Source organism: Spermophilus citellus (assembly GCF_964194105.1).
Source record: "Spermophilus citellus genome assembly, chromosome: 11".
In the NCBI taxonomy this organism is placed as follows: Eukaryota; Metazoa; Chordata; class Mammalia; order Rodentia; family Sciuridae; genus Spermophilus; species Spermophilus citellus.
Window position 1 is genome coordinate 21,908,376 of NC_138192.1, and position 22,293 is coordinate 21,930,668.

A 22,293-nucleotide genomic window follows, 5' to 3' on the forward strand; every position below is an offset into this window, starting at 1 on the left:
TAATCCCCCTTCCATACTCGATCCTGTGTCAGTTCTGATATGTGAAAAATTGCTACCTGTTATGTGAGTCTTCTTCTGTGCATTTCTCTGGACACCTAAGGAAACAGCCCAGGCCACAGAACTCCCCGGGTGACCAGGTTTTCACTCAGTCCTCTACCCAGGGGCTGGACCCCATTAAAGTCACACCAGGCCTCTCTGAATCTCTCTCCTCTGCTTTAAGGACATCAGCATTCTTCAAGCTCTCCCCAGTATTTTCAAATCTTCATTACAGGGCAGTTTCCCATTTCGTTCTATTCACAGTAAAGATATTTTTGTTTTTGTGTTTTTCCTTTATATAAAACTACTTGGGTCTTTTAAAAACCCCACTGACACAGTCCAGCTTCCCACTGCTAAATCCCAGTTATTTTTTCTTAATGCCTACCTGGCTGGGTCTTTGTACTTCTGATTATTTCAAGGGACTTGGTTTATGACAACTGAAATGCCTCTTGAAAGTAGTATATTTCTCAAATTTTTCTGAAATTTAAATTCTGCTTTCTTTTCTATTTACCAAGGAAGAGATGGTCTCCATTTTCTAAACAAAGGAAATTTAAATGTCCTCCGGTGATTAGACACTAACTGCCCCTCTGGAAAATAAATGAAAATTCTCCACCAGAGAGAGCAGCATCTGTCCTTGGAACTCAGTCACTTTCAGAGGCTTTAAAAAGATGTTATAGAGGTGAAAGATACAGTTATAGGCAAACATATAACCAGTGAATAAATATAATGACTATCCTTCCTTTATTCCACTAGTATTTATTGACTCCCTGTGTGCCAGGCATGTCCTGGGCACAGGGGACACAGAGATAAATAGGCTCATGGTCCCTATGTGTGAAACTGGGCCATGGCAACTCATGCACATGATAAAGGCCACTGGTGTCTCAGTACTGAAGGGAAAAGAGGACAGTGGCCAAGGCTCCTGGCCAGAAAATGATTCAGAGATTTCCCTCCACCTAAGTCTCCAGAAAGGAAGGGGTGTTGGTCATCCCAAAAGGTGGGGAGAACATTTTAAAGAGAGGAAGGTGTGGGAACCAGTGCACTGAGACACTAAGTGCCTTATTGGGCTCAGTATCCAACCTGTTGCCATCCCAGGTGGCTAAGTAAATAATGGGCCATCTGCATGCCACTGACTGTTGTCAAGATGTTTCTGAGAAGTTACAATGTTATCTGCAACTATCTGGTTCATTTGTGTCCTGATTACTTTTGAGATTGCTCTTTTACCCTTGCCCTGTGCTGTCATTGGTGCCATTTGGTTGAGCCCATTAATTCCTGAGCTTGCTGGGAAATAGTGAATTTTTCTTCCTCCCCTCCGACTCCTCTACCCCTTTCCTTTGAGGACCCCATATCTTCCAATTGTCTTTCTGTTTCATTACTGGGAAGGATCTTATACCTTCTTCTATATTTAGAATCTATATTTTCTGCTGCCCGCAGACAGTATAAGACTTATGGGCCAGAGCCACAAAAGGATGGACAGATGACTTGCCATGGGAAATCAGTTCTGTTCTCCCATGCAACTCCAAAGCACTTAAATCGTGAGAAGATTGCTATTTTAACAGTAGACTCTATCTACTTTATAAAACCTTGCTTTCATGGGAGAGCAGCAGAAGAAAGGATCCTTTCTCCCCCTATCTTCTGGTAGGGAGAAGAAAATACAGGGAAAAGAGAACATCTATTACCATTCATCTTGCATGTAATTTGGAACCATATTTTTCTAGATTGTTGAGAAATGTCCTTAACCAGAGCTTCCTTTCCTTTAATTTGCTCATGAGTCAAGAGGTTGAAAATGTGCCCCGTCTGCCACCAGAGAAACATCGCTTCCTCACAATGCTGGGCGAAGGTCTTAGGTGGCTGCCCCCAGAGACCTGTTGAAGGGGCCACTGGTCACTCACAAACACCTGAGCTGCTCTGTTTCACTTGGAGCATGCTACTGCCCAGCCTGAGATGAACGTATGGATGCTTTTGCAAACATTTCCTCTCTGTGCAATTTTTTGCTTGAGGCAAGAAAAAGAGACCTTCTCATTATTTATCTTGAGCGTTTGATAGGCCTCCTTTGAGAAGGTCATTGTCTGCTACAGCAAAATAATCATAGGATTTCTGGATAAGCTGGCAAGAGAAAAATGATTCATTATTTCAAGAATGATTTTGCTTTCAGTCCCCAAAATGGATGAAGGCTTCTAACAATATGTAAGAGAGAGCACGGCTTAACTTATTATATGAAAGGTTACACTTTAAAGGGAAAAGAAGTTCAAACATTACATTTTTAGCTCCGCTGTAATATAACAAGGGTCAAGGTGCTCCGATGGTTGCCCGTGGTCCTCTGGATGGTATTGTGCATCTCCCTTTGCAAGAGGAGACCTGCCTGCCCTTCTTCCCTTCTCATCCATGTGGCCTAATGAGATTAGGAGAATGATTTTTTTTTCCTTCCGTTCAAGCAGCAGCCCCTCCCTCTGGTCTCTTTGGAATATCAGAAGGGGTAGCATATTTGTTCATCTATAGTGACAGCTTCACCATACAGTGCTGCTTGTCATTTCTCAAAATATCATGCATCTTCACAGAATATATATTTTACTGATTCAGAGGTATTGGGAGGTGGATAACTGCTTAACTTCCATGAGCATCATCTTGAAATATACCAAAAGACTGTTTATGGCTGGAATATCACACCTGGTACCAACATACTTATTGTGTCAAAGTTTGTTTGGCCTAAATGTAAGCCAGACACTCTGAAGCACTTTGCCTGAGAAAGGTATAGAATTTTAAAGTGGAAACTGGAAAGGCTGGACGATCAATATGACCTTGACTACTTACATGCCAAATGACTTATGGAAATAATGTAAAGACCCTGTGAACTCTTTTGCCTAACAGAAGGGTTTTAAATAATATTTTAAGAAAATCAAAAGCAAACATCTCCTGGACCTTCTTTACAGATTAGATCTGAAATGAAAGACCCTGAGTTACACAATTAACTATTGATTTTGTTGATCCATATTTAATTCTCCCAGCAATCGAGTTGTGTTTACACAGCCATGTGGGGCAGACATACTTCACTGGGAGTAAGATGCCTTTCGCTTTTACATTAATTTAAAAATTAAATTGTTCTGTGCATGTGAGACAAAGAATAGTTTATTTTTATGGTTTCGGGTAGCTGACTTAAACCTCATAAAGTGGCAGTAAGCCAACTGAGGTGGTTCATGAAGAGATCACCCTTGATATTGCAATCCCCCGTTTGCTGAATAAATATACCGCAATTTCCCCTTTGCCACAGTTTTGCTTTCCATAGTTTTAGTTTACCCATGGCCAATTATAGTCCAAAACTATTAGATGGAAAATTCCAGAAATAAACAATTCAGAAGTTGTACTTGGCACACTATTCTGAGAAGTGTGATGAAATCTCCTGCTGTCTTACTCTGTCCTGCCTATGATGTGAACCACCTCTTTGTCCAGTGTATTCACACCATATAGACTACCCACCCATGAGTCACTTAGCCATCTAGGCTGTCAGATTGACTCTCATGCTATTGAAGTGCTTGTGCTCAATTAATTGAAGTGAGGCCTCACTCAGTCAGAATACCTACACCATCGCTTCACTTCATCTCATCTGAAAGGCATCATCTCATCTTACAGCATTGAGGACAGTACAGAAGATATTTTAAGATAGAAGGTATTCAAATAACTTTTGTTGCACTATTTTATGATAATTGTTCCGTTTTGGTATTTAACAGAAGTTAACACTTCTTACTCTGCCTAATTTATAAATTAAACTTTATCACAGGTGTGAATGTATAGGAAAATCACAGTATATATAGTATTCAGTGCAATCTGTGGTTTTAGGCATCTGTTAGGGGCCTTGGAACTTATCTACCACAGATAAGAAGACTACTGTATTTCAGCTGGCTGAAATTTTTAAAGAGACTAAAAAGCATCTGCATGCTAGCTGGTACTAGAATTTTGAACTAAGGCAACCATAATTTAATCTTTTTACAGTTTAATTTCTTGATTTGATACACCCAGTATTATTTGTAGGTTTATCACTTGAATAGTCAATCTTGTTGCTGCCTCTAAGAATGTCATCAGTGTGATATTTATAATCTCACTTAGAAGCACTGAGACACATCACCAAGTTTCCCCTGCCTGAAGGGGATAGATAGGATCTCTCTCGACTTAAGCAAATTGCCTAGGCTGGCTGAGGGCAGATGAGATAATTCTTGCTGGCTGCAGGAAGCATTCAAGGAAAGAGTCTATCCAATGTGTGCACCATCCATCATGGTTTTTCTATTTTCAGTAATATTTTTCCCCTGATGAGCTTATTTTATTAGCTATCTCTTCTGTATTTCCAGAAAGTGATAACAGCTGGAGTCTCACCCAAGCACTGGCCAATCCCACCTGGAGGGACCCAGAGCAGCGGTGCCCAACGTGGGGGCTGTGGGATATGACTTTATGTATCTCCAGTAAGATACACATTAATCTAAGAGGCATCCTGGTTCTTGGTGCTAACCTGGAATATAAGAGACCTCTCACAGCTAGTGTGTCCAGGGTCACAGAGCAGCCATTATCATAAATCAGTGGAAAGTCTGAAATCTTATTGTGTCTCTTCATCATGGAAACACGTATATCAAAGAACACATTGCCAAGTCTATGAACTCTAGGAAAAAATATGATGTTGTGAAAACAGGTCTAGCAATGGCATTTTTAAGACTCTAAGATGTTCAAGACACAGTGTCAGAGGAAGAAAGCAGAATAAAGTCCGTAGCATGTCTTCAGGAAGCTTGAATTTATTTGAGAAGAAGAGCATTGATAGAAAAAGAGTGTGTACATGGGGATGGGGTTGTACCTCGATGGTAAAGTGCTTGCCTAGCCCTGGGTTCAATTCTCAGCAACACCTAATAAATAAATGTTAAATAAATAAATGTTAAATAAATAAATAAATGTTAAATTTTTTTTTAAAAAAAGAGTCTGTACAGTACAGGGGATATGTGCTCAGTATCAAATGAGTAACTTGACCATTTGGGTCAGGAATTCATAGAAAGAAAGACGAGATGCGCTATTAACATAGAAGCAGAACCAGCACATAACAAAAAAGAATGAGGCCCTATAAAATCTGGTTACTATTAACCACAATAAGAAATTAGGGAAAAGAGAAAAAATTCCATGTGGAATTTAGGAAGCAACTAGACCCAGAAAGATTAACAAAGTCAAGTTAACCTATGGAAAACGTGTACCTGAATATTACAGAGTGAATATCCAAAGAAGCTTGAGAAGTCTCTGGAGTTATTTTGAAAATAGGATTGAAGATGGACACATAACTTTGAGTTTGATGGGATAATTGTGTTACTCAAAATCAGATCAAACAGCTGGCTACATAGACTGTTCTTGTAAATCAGTGAGGTAATTTTCAGATCTCCTTGTGATCTATCTGAAGCTTTGTTCTATATGTAATTCGTATTGAGGAATCCTTGTACATTTAATGTGAGTAATAACTTTGCCTCATCATCCCTATTTTGATAGTCATTAAAATCCTTGTCCAGAGTTGAAATGTTGGTTGTCACTGTCATATTGTGGTAGAGCAAGGGATGGAATCTAGCACAGAGGCAGATTCCATCAGCACTCTCCCAACTAGCAGGTCTCCTCATCTATCAGCCCCAGTACCATTATGGGTAATGGCAAGAGCTTCTTACAATTGCTGTATAAACTGGAGTGCAGCAATTCTAAATTAAATGTTTCTGAGTCTTTAAAACAATTCCCATCAAAGAATCTTCTCTTTAGATCAAGGATCAATAGTTGAGGTCAATTCTGAGTTGCCCCTGCTCTCAGGATTTAATATGACAAAGAGTTTTATCCAAAGGAAAAACTGCAGCTCTTGAACTGAAACCTGAATTGCAGTAGGAGATGGATGGTTCATGAAAGAGGAAAGCCAACATCCTTAACATCCATGAAAGTCATTGTGTACTGGGTGAACCTTTCTGAGTTCACAGTCCCATTCAGTTCCATGACTGTTGTAAAATCCCCAAGAGATTGGGTGCTGTGATGCAATATGGCTCCTAAATGGTCTACCAAATTCTGTTGGAAGTAACTCCAAGTTTTCCATTTCTTTATTTAATGAATAGCATAGAATGTGTTCCCTTGCTTTGGCACTCATAGCATGCCCCATAAAACACGCATAGCACTTTGAGATATAATTTTATGATATCTACCATTTTGATGATATTGGAGATTCTCCTTTGGAAGAACTTCCATTAAAAAAAATATACTGTAACATTTTTTTTTTGCATTCTCTGATTCAAGAAAAAATGTTATTTTCTTTTCTCATAAGAACAGTCTAAAATATATCTGTCCAAAGTGAAAACTTAGTTATATGCTGTTAGAATACACAGATGTTCCCTTGCTACATTTTTTTCTAACAAAGTTTGTAGGCTTTTTATGTTACAAATGCATCAACATCTAAATAAGACATGGCCCAGTTTACTGGGCAGAGAGATGTTATATTTAAGGCATAAAATGATGGAAAGGATAATCAAGGAGGAAAAAGTTTATCAATCTTTGAAGTGAGGCAAGTGGCATAGATATTTATTGTTATTCATAATGGTGCCTTTAAATTAAAGACAGAACAGCTTGATGTTCTCCTTCTCTTCAGGTGGAATCATTAGCCTGACACCAATATGAACAAATTCAGATGTTCCCAGCTCAGGACTTGCTCAATTCTCAACCCTAAATAAAAGGTCCAGTTAATATTACTGTGATAGAAAAAGAAAAAGGAACCTAACAACACAAAGCTGCAACACAGAGTAGCTTCTCATTAGTTAAGCCACTCCCACAAACTGATATGATGAGCTGGCTTGTCTGCCCCATTTCAGGCCACCATAAAGGAGTGCTGATTTCCCATTCAGATAAAATTGGCCAATACATATCAAATCTGTTGCATTGCACAAGGTGATAGACCTATATTTTAAATTAGATTTGTGGATCTGTCCACCACTTGAAAAAAAAAAGAAATCTAAGTTTTCAAATGGGCATTTCAAATGATAGCACTAATGTCAGAACTTTCAGAAATCTCAAATGTCCTTTTATGTTCATATTACAATTTTACCATAATTTATTTTATGCCTTTATTCTTCCCAAACATCTTTCTCTTTGCCATAAGCAAAATTTGTGATTTTCTTTGCACTTCCTTTTTCTCCCCCACTGAGGGACATGGCCCCCGTATCTTCTCCAATTTTCCACAAATGGAAACATTTCTCATCTCTTTGATAAAATGGCTTCTCTTTCCTTTGGTCCTTTTGATCTGGTCATTGTTTATCTCTGAAGCACATTTTTCTCCTTTCCACAAGGTGTACTGTTTTCAAGCAATCCTAAGCTTCCTACTGACCTCTCTCTGCTTTCTTTCTTCTTTCTTTTTTCTTTTTCTCTTTTCTCAGAAAGTAAACTCATCCCCCCCCCCGGGTTCAGGGGTTCTGGCAGAAGTCATTGAAAGCCACTGATCATGGTAAAGGACAGCAGTATAGTTAATATAGCCATTAAAGCACATCTCAGCTGAAAATTACCCTTTCACCTAATACAACCAGTTTGTCCCAGAGATACGAAAGAACCACTAAGATCCCAGTACGGAAGCAGAGTGTCCCCACATGCCACATCACATCTCACTGCATGCAGGTGGGTGGAGAGACTGGTTCTCTATTACAGTGCATTGCATTAATTTTTCAGAAGGGCAAGTGAAGAGTCATGTGTCCAGTTGAGGTAATCGGAGGAACTGAACACCAAGAGAAAGTAATTATCCAAGTTGGAATTTGACCAGGTTAAGAGGGTTAACACCACAACCCTTGAGAAAAATGTAAAGGGGTCCCTAGGGCTCACCAAAGGTCATTCTGTCTATTTTCATGTCTCATCCAGAAAGTAGCTCTGCCAGGAGTGCTGTAAGAGGTGGCATTAGGAAAGAAATTAAATAGTGCCTTTGAGAAAAGAGAAATGATTTCCGCAGCGTCTTTTCCCTTGGGGTTGACCTGCCCTCAGTAAATGTCACTTAACATTGACTTGGAGCCGTGCATAAGCTTTGACTAAGAGACCCTGGATCAAAACACCTCCTCCCTATCCCCACAACAAGAGTAAAACACAAAACTCTGCCCCAAATCCATCTTCCCAATGCCCAAGATTTGCTCAGGAGAAAAGTGCTGGGATAAATCATTCCTTCAACTTCAACCCAAAGCCCTGGATGAGACAGACTGTCTCCTCCATTTGACGTATTTGCTTTCCAATGGAGCATTCCTGTCTTCCACATTTGTTGAATCACCTCCTCTTGTGTTTTTGTCCAAGGAACAGCTTCTCTGCTCAATCCAAATCACTGCACTACCCAAATTTTCCTACATCTTCTTGGTCCTAATGCACTTATGACTATTTGGTTAAAATGCACAGTGAATGGGGCTGGTGATGTGGCTCAAGCGGTAGCGCGCTTGCCTGGCATGCACAGGGCGCTGGGTTCGATCCTCAGCACCACATAAAAATAAAAATGTTGTGTCCACTGAAAACTAAAAAATAAATATTAAAAAAAAATGGACAGTGAACCTAATGAGAGATGTTGGATGGTGGTAGGGGACACACTGTGGTGACACATCTTCCCAATTTGGGGAGCTCCCGGTGATAACACACTACGCTTGGTATGCCTGGGTCTCCCTATTCACTTCTCCTCTTGGGGCTGGCATGGAGTGAATTACAAGTTTAATTAGCAAGTGCAGGAAGGGAACCAGCAATGCAAACCCACCTCTGGATCTTCCCACTTCCCTCTGGAGTCATGGCTGACTCTCAGAAGCACACAATCTCTTCTGTTCCTTTGTGCTATAGGTTTTATACACTAATTCCCCAGCCCAGGGCTGCTAGCTACTAAGTTTGTCTATTTCTTGCCACAGTGTTAGGAAACCCACTTCTTTGCAGATAGAAACTTTTTCCTCCCGTCGCAGATTTCTTAGTAATAAAGCTTGCATTTTAGCCTCCTGTCAATGTTTTTGTTTAGTTTTCAAATCACTGAGATCTAAGGTGGGGAAAAGGGTTTTAGGGTTGATTATTGTGTCACCTCAAATTCCAATAATAGATGCATAGAAGACACCCAATTAAGAATATTTTAGAGTCACAGAGCTTTACAGAGTGGGAAGAATCTTTTTTTAAAAAAAGAAAGAAACTTTAATGTAAAGAAACTAAGAGTCAGAGGGGTTACACAGCTAATTAGCACAGTGCTGGGAATTGCACACTAGTTTCCAGATACCTGTTGTAATCTGTAATGATTAAGATCCCAAGTTCTATAGTCAGGATGCTTCTGCTTAAATCCTGACTTCCTAACATATTAGCCATGTGTATGTGAAGAGTGTTTAAACTACTCTATCTATATTTTCCCATTCATATAATAGGAATGATATAGCACTATCTCATGGCTGCTGTAAGGATTAAATGAGATAATTCATGTGTGACATTCACCCCAGTACTTCATAAATATGTCTCTTTCCAACCATGTGTTTTCTTAAATTGATTGGCATTAAATCTTCATAGCATTAGAAAATTAAGAAATCATGTTAAATTCTGTTTGCACTTGTTTGGACTAAGAACTCTAGTGCCCAGCTGAGGGGTGATAACTGGATTTGAATTTTTCAAGTAGACTTGAATCTCTTCCTGACATTTGACAGTAGATATACTAACCAGTATTTTCAAGATGTAATCAACAAGTGGAAAGTTATTTGAAATAATGAAAGAGTAGGCTTCATCATAGAATAATAATTGATTGCACTAGTTCATAAATTCACTTTCTTTTTTCCCTATGGGAACACATGTATCTCTTTGAAGCTGACAACATCATGTATGTCACGTATGTATGTGTGTGTGTGTGTGTGTGTGTGTGCGCGTGCCAGTTTGTCAACTGAGTGTGTTATCATTTCATGTATTATCCACATATTCCTTGTGGCAAGGGCTTTTATCTCCACCTAATGGACCCTTCCTACTGTTAGAATATTACTCAAAGCAGAATCACTGTTCCATGATTATTGTTGGCTTTAATATATATATATTATGCATTTCTATGCAAAAAATCAGGAAACTAAGTTTTCAGGTCTTATTTCATGTGAACTTTAATTTGGGTGAATCACAGATTCCATAAATATCCCATGTAAAGTACAGCTGACTGCAGCCTCCTCACCTTCCAGGCTGACGTAAGAGCACAGTGAGATCATAGATGGGAAAGCAGTTTGAAAATAAAAGGTATTTATCACCTGGATTCTGGGCTGATACTTCCCTGAGTCTGTTAGTCTCTTACAGTGGACATTTCTATTTCTGTCTTTACAGTGAGTTTGTCCAATACAGAATCTAAAAGGGTAAAAAGATAGACTGTCTTTCTGTACACTGATTCTAAGGTAGACTGCAGAGTAGCATACAAAGGCATATTAGATAATAACTTATCGAAGTGTCCTCCTTCTTCCTTACTGTATATCTTAAATTTATGTACCCTTCAAAAACTTTCCAAGATCATCCTCTTCCATGAAACTTCCTCTTAAAATCAATTCCACGAGGTTATTTGCACAAAGCTGGCCACCTAGTAAATTCAATTGATTGACTGACTGACAACAAGGAATTAAATTAGTTAAGATATAATTCTCAAGAGATTTCTGGAGAAATGTCACTGTCTCTTGCTTGGATTATCATTAATAATTCCATGGTTACATTAAAGACAGGGAAATATTTTAAGAATATATGAGACTATTTATTTTGAATTTGAAAATATGTTCTCATCTTGCCTGCTTAGCCCTGTATTTTGTACCCAAGTGCAAAAAGGAAAAAAAAAAAAAAAAAGCCCTACTAAAAAGTCATTCATACAACTGTTGCCACCTATAGGTGACATGTAGTATATTAATTTATCGTAATTCTGATGAAGCACAATATGTGAAGGAAAGGGTACTGTTTTATGGAACCTACATAGTCATTGTCTAACACCAATCTTCACTGGGTTTCTCCTTATTGTTGTTCTGTAATTCTTATTTCTGATGCTCTCTTTAGAGATAACTGTTGATTAATACTCATTACGTACTTTTCCAAGATAAAAGTTAAGAGGTTGGGCTCAGCCAGCAGACTGCCTTGGTCCAGATCCAAATTCTGCTAGGTACTGCAACAGAACCTTAAACAAGTTACTTAACTTTCTCAAGCTTTATCATCAAATGGAAATACTAAAGGCACCCACCCAGAGAAGTGATGTGAGAATGAAAGCGGATCATCCCTGCAATGTGCTTAGCAAAGTGCCTGCACTCAGATCTACTCAGTTAAATGGTAACATTACCAGGATTCCTTGACAAAGCACCTTCTCGTGCAGGTGCTGCAAACTGAAGTGCACAACTTTGTTACTGTTTGCCAGAGAAATCATAAACAAATCACTGTTTGAATTCAGCCCCTCCACTGATTGATTGATTGAATGTATTTTTTGCAGTGCTGGAGATTGAACCCAGGACCTTCTGCACACTAGGCAAGTGCTCTACTATTGAGCCACATCCCCAGCCCCCATAATCCCTCTTAATATTTAAATTTAAATATTACGTGACCTCAAAAGTTTAAAAATACCTGACATCTGACAAGACAATGTTGAGGCTGGTTCAGTCTGCTTCGAAAAGGAGGCAGAGAAATAAGAAGCTTTAGTGCTATTCTTCTTGGCTGGCAGCACCAGTGGAGAAACCCAAGTCAGCACTAGAGATTTCTGAGGCTAAAGGAAGTCTCCACTGAGAAACTACTAACAAATTAACACTAGGTGAGCTAGGCCTTTATGAAGACAGTGAAGATGGGGTGGGATATAGGACATCATAAAAAAAATCCTCAATTCAGAAACTTAGACAATTTAAGGGTCACAATTTCCCATGCATACTGGGTCTTTTCGGGGCATGGTGGGTGGGTGAGGAGTACTGGGGATTGAACCCAGAACTTTACCACTGAGCTACATCCCAGCCCTTTTTATTTTTTATTTTGAGACAGGGTCTTACTAATTTGCTTAGGCCTTCACTACTTTGCTGAGGCTCAAACTTGTGATCCTCCTGCCTCAGCCTCCTATGTCACTGGGATTACAGGCCTGAGTCACTGCACCCTACTATATTGAATTTTTTGTTGTTTTGTCTTAATATGAGCTGATAGTTGAAAAGCAGGGAATTTTTATGTGATATATATACATAATGAAATTTTATGCAATTATAAATAAGAAATTCTATTTTTGCGGGAAAATGGATGGTTTCTTATTTTGCTTAACGTAAGAACGTTAAGCAAAATAAGAAACCTAGACTCAGAATCTAGTCAAGGGCTGCATGTTTTTTTCTTGTATGTGGAAGATAGAAAAAAAGGGGGAAAAATGGAGGGATTTCATGAAATTGGTTCTTAATCTTAGTATGCATCAGTATCACTCTGTGAACTTGTTAAAAACAGATTGCAGGGTCTCAGGAGTTTCAGGTGCAGTAGGTCTGAGTGGGGACCAAAAATCTGCATTTTCAATAAGTTCCTTGTGATGCTGCTCTGCTGCTAGCCTGTGGACCACACTAAGAACCACTATTTAGAATAAGAACTGCATCTCACATTTATGGAGCAACTTGTTTGTCAGGGCCTTAGGGTGCTCTAAGATGGTCTTTGATGCTGAAATACAGGTATATCTTACCACCACTTACACCTGAAGAAAGAGCATACATGCACTCACACAGGGTGGAAAGACTAAGCGAACACTGGAGCTCAGGCCTGCCTGCCTCCAGGACCTCAATTATTCCCTCTAGGACACAATTTTATTCAGCTGTGTATCCTCAGTACTAAAATCTTCCTTCCATCTGCCTTGTGGTAACTTCTCCAGTGTTTGTTGAATGCATTTGAGATGCAAATAGACCAAACCAAAAAGAAAAACCCAAGAAAAATGCTATGTTTCTTGAATGAGAAAAAGGAATAAGACATCTGGTGAGGAGAAAATTTCATTGAATGCTCTTTATTTACATAAATGGATATGTACATTTATACTTTGGTAAAGGTAGGTAAGCATTTACTCTCTCCAAAGCATTTTCTACTCTCCATGTATTTTTAATATTGTGTTATATAATTCTTTGCAAAAATGCTTAAAAAAAATCACACGGCACCAAAAAGGGGCTCTTGCATGGAGTTATTTCTCATTATGGAATCACTTTTCTGTAATCAGCTAGGAATCCATTGCTCAGCCCTCCTATGGTTTCAAGGTAGCCATTTGAGGTTGAAAATTAGCTCCATGAGTAATACTTCTGCCCAATAATAGTATAATGAAAGAAGCAGTAATTCCAGGGTGATTTTCAAATATTTCCAGTAGAATTACACCATTTCCCATAGTAGAGAAGCTCTGCCTGCACCTTGGGACACCAAATCTATCTACTTCCATGCCTCCCCCCACCCCCGCTGGCTTTTTTTTTTTTCCTTTTCTGTTAAATATTTAGTTGTGAGAATCCATAGGCTTTGGCTCTATTTGCCTCCATCAAAACTTAATTTCCTTATTGCACCTTTATAAATCCAATATAACCGTAAGTGGCATGGGGTATAATGGGAAGCAGAACTGACTATGTCAAAGACGGTTCACCATGTTATTCAAAGATCTGGGTAACAAAAATGAATACTGGGGCTAAACAAGCCCAGTATTTTGTCCTTTTATTTCCACCACATCATAATGCTATGGTGTTGTGGAAATAAAAAAGAGTAGATAAGGCACCCAGACTGAAATTCAAATTCTATCACTTGGTGGGCAACCTTGGGCAAGTAGTTCTTTCACTCTGAGCCTTGTTTTCCTCATCTGTAAAATTGCCCCAAGACTTTTAGGTATAGACAAAGGAGAGGGATAGCTGAGTCAAAACATCAGTGTTTACAGCAGCACAATTCACAATAGCTAATCTGTGGAACAAACCTAGATGCCCTTCAATAGATGAATGGATAAAAAAAATGCTATATAAACACAATGAAATATTTCTTAGCAATAAAAGAAAATAAAATTATGGCATTTGCAAGTAAGTGGATGGAATTAGAGAAGATAATGCTAATGAAGTTAGCCAATCCCCAAAAAACCAAATGCTAAATGTTTTCTCTGATATAAGGAGGCTGATTCATAGTGGAGTAGGGAGTGGGAGCATGGGAGGAATAGACAAACTCTAGATAGGGCAGAGGGGTGGGAGGGGAAGGGAGGGGACATGGGGTTAGCAATGATGGTGGAATGTGATGGACATTATTATACAAAGTACATGTATGAAGACACAAATTAGTGTGAATATACTTTGTATACAACCAGAGATATGAAAAACTGTGCTCTATATGTGTAATAAGAATTGTAATGCATTCCCCTATCATATATAAATAAAAAATTAATTAATAAAAAGAAATGAGCAAATAAACTGAAATACCTTCACTCATAAAAAAATTAAAAATAAAAATAAATGAAATCATCCAAGAGGTACAAGGTTACAATTAGAAGGAATAAGTTCTGATATTAAAATGCACAGAAGAGTGAGAATAGTTAACAACATTGTATTTTTCAAATGACTAAAAGAGAGGATTGAATTCTTTGACATCAAAGAAATGATTTGTGTTTGACATGATGAATGTGGTAAATACCCTGATTTCATCTTTACACATCCTACACACACATAAATACACACAAACACACATACACACACATCTCAATGTACCCTCTATGTATTATCACTATTATGTGTCAATTAAAGTAAAATAAGACTTAAAAATATATACATGGATCAAAAAATTAAGTAAAATGAGATGTTTAACTTTGCAGGTTTATGAAAAGGCTGTTAGAGAAAACCTCTTGTCTTTTACCTAGTGGATATTTAATAAATGGTAACTATTGTCATCTCTAAGCACCTGTCCCTGCTTTCTCCTTGTGTTTTTCCTGAAAGAGGAAGAGAAGATGAGAAATGTTTTAGAGGTGTTAAAACCTCCATTCGTATTATTTTTTGCATCTGTGCCTCAGTTGATTTTAGCAGTCACTTGAGCAACTGAACATACTCATGTTTATAGGGCTTACCTAGATGATTACTGAGTGTGACTTCAGTGTTTTATAAAGTCCTAGAGGGTATTAATAACATCCTGTCGATATTCCAGTATAAACTGGCATTGCTAGAATCTTCTGGAAGGGAGGGTTACTGAACTGCAGACCTGTTACCCTGAATTTTACACCTTTGGGCCTTCTGAAATCTATAGCTAAAGACCTGGTGATCACATCTTCATATCTTTAGTCCTATCAAGGGACAAACAGCAAACACAACAGTGCTTCTGACAAGTTTAATGTGTGCTTAACTTTTATGACAATTGAAGGGATTTATGCTTTTTTATTACAAAGTAATGTAACTTCTGGCTGAAATGCAATCCTTATCCATATTCAGAAAAAGTACAACTAATATTTAGCAAGAAAATAGAGGAGTTTGAAACTGTTTAAGAAAAATAAGGCACTTTATCTGAACAAATTTCAAATGGATCCATTTAAAATGAAATTAAGTGACACTTAACTGGTTTGCAAGTTGAAGCCTATTTATCTCAGTAAAATGATTAAAGTCTTGATTTATCCCTAAAATTAGCTTTATTGTTACACTTAATTATGCTGGGAAATTGTTAAAGACTTGTAGTCTCTCTCTATCCCTTTAAACTACGCTTTATGCAGCTAATAATTGAATATTGGACGGGATAACTTGATTTTCCAAAGAAATATGTTTCTAATATTTTTCTCTTTTTATTGCAGAAATTGAAACAAGTTGAAGAAACAAAAGAAGATTCTGAGAATAGATTATCTAAAATTTCCCTGGAGTCATTCAATAAATTTAACAGCAATACCGTGATTTTATTAGAAAAAGAGAACTCTCTGAACAAGGTTGAAGGACAAAAGGAAGAAAAAGAAAAAAATGAAGAGGCATCTTTAAGTAGCTCAGATAGACCTGGGGTAGATAATTTGGAATCTTTGAGTGATTCTTTATACGATAGCTTCTCTTCTTGTGCAAGTCAAGGTTCAAATGATGTATAAAGGACTTTTCCCCTCTTAGTGACAGCTGGGAATAGTGCACTTAAGGAAATGGGGCGGGGGTGGGAGATATAGAGATAACCATAAACTATTGCAACTCCAGAGTCTACCTTGTCACATTCACAGCAGGCGACCCAGCAGAGCATATGTCTCTGGTAGGGCAATAAAGAACAACTCCATTTATTGTGTTTCAAGAGCATTAAAAAGTAAACACGATACAGACTTCTTAATTTTGCACTTTTTTTGAATACTTGTACAGAAGTTGTAAATGTTTTGGAAGAGAAATTATATTTGTAGGAGAAAAAATGATAGCAATAAATGGAATCAGTGCCATGCTCTTGAATTGATGTACTAAGTCTTAGAAGTGGATGATAATATATATATATTTTAAAATTTCGACTAAAGATTTTGTGAAGTTCATTGTTCTAGTCCTCAAATTATTTGTGGGTACACCTAAAACAAGGCCTATGGAAAAAAAAAACAGAGGGCTCATGGTAATCTCTATCTTACAATATCATTTTGATAGAAATTTTAATTCTACCATCATTTCAAAAGTATTGCCAGAGAGATTCAAGTCATAGGGATAAGTGTAATTCTGCCTTTCCTGAAAAATAAAGTGTGAACACAGATTGGAAGTGTGACACTGAATCTAGTAGCAATCTAACCCTAATTCCAATAGCAGGTTTCCCTCCAAACATTTCCTTACATCCTCTTCTACTCAGTGCTTCTCTCTGATTCTGAGTAGTATTTGCTGATCTTATCTTCTTGCTCTTTTTATTAAAATCTGAGTACTCTCAAAATGAAAGCAAATTCCTATTTGCCATGTTCACTTTTTAAAACATAAAATGGTTGGTGCTATAAAAAATTCTTACTTTTAATATTCTTTTTTTTCTACAAAGACTGTTTATATGTAAGGATAAATTCTATTTTAAAGGTTATGTGTATTTTTTCTAGATGTGAACTATTTATAATTGCTTTTGTACAGGAGCTTGTAAACTAGGCATAATAGAAATATTTTTAGGATCTATATGGTTACTTTAGCACACATTTGTTTCTTTAAAGGATATTGTATGATCAGTGTTATTTTGTTAATTTGTGCAATTTGTTATATTTGAACTTTGTTACCTTTAATGAAAATTATGTAAAGTGCCCTTGTCGTTCAGACTTTTAAAAATCCCTTTGTTTCATTTCTGAATAAAAGTCCTATCACAATTGCACACTCTGAAAGCTGGAAAGAACTTGTTCTAGGACCCTTTGGCCCGCTCAGTTATTTCAATCCTGACTAACACGCGTTCCAAGGGTGGATTCCCCGAAGGAATAAATAAACTGGCCCTTTTGCTCCCGTGATAGCAATTCAGCCAATTGTAAGATCAGAGTCTGCAGACAGGCGAGTAATGGTCAAAACGTTTCAGTCTCCCAGAGGGGTTAACCAACTAGAAATGAAAGGAAGAGGGGGGGGCAAAGGGAAAGAAGGGCCCTGAGGCAGATACGGAATGATCTCTGCAGAAGAATTACAAGAAAGTCATTTATGCCCATTTCCAGACCCGCTCTGCTGGCAGGATGGGGAAATAAATGATCTGAGTCCTAGCCTGAGCGCTTCCTTCCCCCAAGACGTAGCAGGAGGAGAAGAGGGGCAAAGCTTCAGAGGGTATCTCCACAGAAAAGGATGCTCCCTAAGGATTGGGGATAAAGGGGTGGGAACCAGCGGGATTCGGGGCGGGGGTGGGGGTGGGGGTGCACCATGAGCTGAGGGCAGGAATGCGGGGCTCCGGCACCACCTGCTGCAAAGCTCGACAAGGAAGGCGAAAAATAGCACCGTGGCGTCCCGGGAATACACAAGGTGGGTCGTTTGGCATTGACCAAAAGAGAAATGGCTGGGGCTCGGGCGGGGGACCGGAGGTCAAGCCCTGGGTAGAGAGGGTGTCTTACCGAATGTATACTAATAATTCGTGGCTTTGCAAAGCAGAATGAAGCTGTCTGGCCTTCTGGAGGGAGAGGATGGAAGAGAGAAATCCTCTTCTTCACTATGATTTGCTTTCTGGTGGTATGGATCTCAATAGTTGTCCCCGAGGCAGCCTTCCCCTGGACTAGGGGACGCGGGCAGTGTCAAGGCACCCTCCGGCTGTGCAGTGCAGGTGGGCAGAGAGAGTGCTGCTGGGGCAAACGCGCCTGTCACTGCAGGGTCCTCACCACACTCCCACCCACATGGTGGAAGATGAACGGTAATGAGAATCAAGGAGGGGCTTCTCTGAGGAAAAGGGAGCGATACTAAACGGGACGCCCCAGGGATTCTGTAGTTGTGCAACTTTGCGGGGTACAGAATAATCACCTCCCCAGCCGAGGCCAGTCGCCCGGGGCGGCTGTAACACCGGTGCTCCGGCTGAGTGGTCCAGAACCAGTTGCTGGCTTAGTGGTTATTAGCCAGCGGAGCACAGGACGCGGGAGGTCCAGCCCAGGACACTGTCTTCTAACCCTCACCACCTAGGTCCCACAGTCTGCGGTGCGCAGGTCCCCGCGGCACCTGCTGCTCCCTCCTCACGGGTCCTCCTCCTCCGGTCTCCCAGCCTCTGAAAACTAGGGTCCTTCTCAAATCCTAGGCTACCCTTTCCCAGGAACGCGCGGAGGCGGGAGAAAAGGACGGCAGGAAGGAGGTGGGGACACAGACGGTCCCAGCCTTCCCCTCCCGCCACCCCCACCCCAACTCGGCAGCCGTCACGTGGTGCCTGGAGTGGGTGGAGGGGAGAAAAGGCGAGACTTTTTTTGGGTGCTCTGGATCGCCAGTAGTTCTTCAGCTTGAGCCGCCAACTCCACAGGCGCCGCTCTCGTCTCGGGAGCGCTAGCAAGAGGAGTCCGGGACCCGCAGCTAGGAGCCCCTGCGCGGGCGATGCGGGGGCCGCGGGCGACACCTGCGGCTCCTCTCGGCGGCAGCAGTCGCCAAGGAGGCAGCAGCAAGGGCCCCAGAAGCTTCAACAGCCACAGCCACTGCGGCCCGGGCAGCCTCCGCTGCGGTCGCCGCATCTGATGTGCGCCTGCCGGCTTCCGGCCCCGCGTCTCCGGGAGGATGTGGGTCCTCGGCATCGCGACAACTTTTTGCGGATTGTTCTTGCTTCCAGGTAAGAGGATGAAGAGGAAAGCAGCCCGGTTAGTCGCGGACACCTCATCGACCCTCTGGTCTCTTCGCCCCCCCATGTGCCCAGCTATGGGCCAGTTGCTCTGGGGATGCCCAGCGGGAGTTTAGCGGTGGCGTCTGGTGCCTAGAGGCGCCAGACTGGGAAAGTCGCCAAGTCCCGCGCCCGGGAGCGGCGGATTTGTGCGACTCCCAGCTGCAGCTGCTCGGGCAGCTCTGTGGGGAGAAGCTGGGCTGGGAAAGACGGAGGATCAGAACAGTGCTGGGGGCCTATAGGAAGGAGAGGGGACTGCATCTCCCCGAACCCCACCAAGTTGCCTAGCGTTTCTGGCAACCCGTGGGAGTGGCGCCGCCGACAGGTGAGCAGCGCCCCGCGGCAGCCTGCTACCCGGCGGCGCCTGGGCTGGGTTGTTACACTCCGAGCCATATCAATGTGGGGCTAGAAGGCAGCACACAGGGGCAGAGGGAGCGCTGGCCATTAGGTTTAGACAGAAGGTCCCAGAGCCAAAGAGAGCAACCAGCTGAAGCAATGATAGATGCAGATGTCTGGCTTCCTCTTCGCTTACCAGCTCCCGACTGAGCTCTTCAGAGCTGGGACCCCAACTGCAGACCCTAAGCCAATGCTTACCCAGAAAATCCGCGTCCGGAAAGAGCTGCGGGGTCGTGGTCCTGGAAGCGCGCAGGTTGCCTTCTACGAGCTGCAGCCGCCCCCGCCGCAGAGAGAACAGTCCCGGAGAAGGGACCCAGGACTTAGGGCGCTGTAACACTTGGCGTCCAGCGACTCCTCTCGGGTTCCGGGGTTGGAGCGCAGGAAGCCTTGGAGCCACAGCACAGGAACGCTGACTTCAAATAAATAAATAAATAAATAAATAAATAAATAAATAAATAAATCTGAAAAGGCGTCTGCGAATGCAATCATGAATGGTGCCAAAATAGTAATTAAGTAATTTGTAACCAATTAGCAATTAGGCAAATCCTCTGGCACAGACTGGAGCTGAAGCTCATCTCTAGAACTACCTCGCAGTCCGATTTGTACCCCACCCTCCTCCTTTCAACTTCTTGGGCAAAGGACCCAAGTAGTGTTGGATGCACTCTTTGTGTCTAGAGCAGGCATCTAAGGGTCCCAGGTAGCGTTACACTTTATCCTGGGAGACCCTGGGTACCCGAGCCGCCCACTCCCGTCAGCTACATGTGTGAAGACACCCGATCCGCAAGCATCTTAAAGCCTGGAACTGACAGCTCTGTGGGGCAGGAGGGGGGTCGTGGGGTCTGGGGTGGACCCAGTGTGGGTCTGTTGTGAATCCCTTTGCATCTGTTCTGCAGGCTTTGCGCTACAAATCCAGTGCTACCAGTGCGAAGAATTCCAGCTGAACAACGACTGCTCCTCCCCTGAGTTCATCGTGAATTGCACAGTGAATGTTCAAGACATGTGTCAAAAAGAAGTGATGGAGCAAAGTGCTGGTAAGAGCCCGGGTGAGACGCTCCCTCCGCCCTTCAGCCTGTTGTGGGAGGTGGGAGGGGGCATTAAATTACAGGAAAAAAAAAGGACTGACTTTGATTTAATGCATAAGCACACACACTGGTTATCACAGATTTACTTTTACAATGCTGGGAAAATGAAGAGTTCCAAGTTACTTTAATCTCATTAGAGTTAATTACCAGGGCTTCTCCCCAAGGGACTTGGGAGGAGAAGTGCATTTAAATCAGTGGCTCTCCTCTTTTTATTTACTCCCCTCCCCTCCTCATGCTAAAAGCAGATCAGAGGATGGAAAATATATGAATAACCAGCCTCTGCTTGGGAAACTAGACAGTAGTCTGTGAGCGATGTCAGCCTGAAATATGGAGCTAGTTGAGGTTCCCAGAGGTCAGTGCTTGAAAAATGTGTTTTGTCAGAGAACCACACCATATTTCTTTGAAGAACACTATAGGATCTTTATTTAATTTTAGAAGTAATGCATCAAATTCCAGGCACAAATTGCTAAGATCTTTCAAAGGAATGTTCCCAGCCCCACTGGTGCAACTGCTAGTTGGCTGAGTAAGGGGCCTGGGCATTATGGAAGGGAAGAAGTGGGTAGGACTCTTGAGCATGCCCCCTAATTGTCTTTTCTAAACCCAAGTCCCCCAAAATGTAACTGAAATTTTAAGAAAATGTTTGGAATTCTTGCTTCACTTCCAAGGTCAAACCCATAAGAGAGACATTGCCAATTAAAAGCTATTGAAAAAAATGGGAAATACCATCATGTGATTAATGATATAGAATAAAAAGGAGCTCTTCCCCTGTTTTGTTCAGCAAACTGCCCACAGAGCCCCACAAAGTGATTCCCTTAACCCACTGGTAAATCATTACAAGAATGGTAGTTTTAAAACCAGCACTTTGGAAAAGTTTCCTCTCAATAAGGGCCTGAAAATGTCTTGTTGCCATTGTTATTTGGGTAGTACGCCTGCTAGCTCCCCACAGCTCAGCTCATCACTGTTCTGTGACATGGTGTGTGTGTGTGTGTGTGTGTGTGTGTGTGTGTGTGTGTGTGTGGTATTACATGCTGTTCCTTTTAGGTCTTTACTGGACAGGGTATGGATTCTTTCTACCAAAATCACTCTTCTGGGAAGGCTGAGACTTAACTGCTCTCAAGAATAACTTGTCCAAAGAAAAGAAGCAAGCATTATTTTCACATAGGATTGGGGGGCTATTAAAAAGGCAGAACAAAACAAAACTTAGTGGTGATTCTCTAGCTAAGACTGTGGATAATTTTTACAATTCTTTGGTACTTGTGTTTCATTCCTACATTTTACCTGAGCCCCAAATATCTTGTCCTTCTACCAGAAGAATTGTTGTGGTTTTAATTTAATCACTGAAAACACTTTATTATTACTTCCAAATTATTACTTCTAAGTATTTCCAGCTTTCTACCTTAGAGTAGATAGAGCCAGACAAAATGGGGAGGTACTATGGACACATGAAGAACTTTTCAGCATCCATGAGGCCTCTGTTTACCTAAGCATTGTGTTTTATAACCTGGGATATAGTTGAGAAAATGATATGAACTGAATTCAAGGTAACTTTTTTTTTTCCTGAGAAACACTTCTTCCCTCTGTGTTTCTAAGATGAACACCACAC

The 22,293-nt window shown here is 40.9% G+C and overlaps 2 protein-coding genes across 3 annotated transcripts in view; both read left to right on the forward strand.

Annotated features, from left to right (window-relative positions):
• NCKAP5 (NCK associated protein 5) overlaps nucleotides 1–17,233 on the forward strand; it is an 858,948-nt gene extending 841,715 nt beyond the window's left edge. Inside the window, exon 18 of the mRNA XM_081262221.1 lies at nucleotides 15,776–17,233. Coding sequence (XP_081118347.1) covers nucleotides 15,776–16,054 — 279 coding nt within the window. The 3' untranslated portion in view covers nucleotides 16,055–17,233. The remainder of the gene's footprint in view (nucleotides 1–15,775) is intronic.
• Nucleotides 17,234–17,789: 556 nt separating this feature from the next.
• The window catches only part of LYPD1 (LY6/PLAUR domain containing 1), a 30,058-nt gene continuing 25,554 nt past the window's right edge, over nucleotides 17,790–22,293 (forward strand). Inside the window, exons 1-2 of one of the 2 annotated variants that reach the window (XM_081262175.1) lie at nucleotides 17,790–17,891; nucleotides 20,502–20,639. In XM_081262175.1, coding sequence (XP_081118301.1) covers nucleotides 17,810–17,891; nucleotides 20,502–20,639 — 220 coding nt within the window. In that variant the 5' untranslated portion in view covers nucleotides 17,790–17,809. Of the gene's footprint in view, nucleotides 17,892–18,702; nucleotides 19,165–20,501; nucleotides 20,640–22,293 lie in introns of those variants that run through there. The other variant, XM_081262174.1, reaches the window with a different exon arrangement.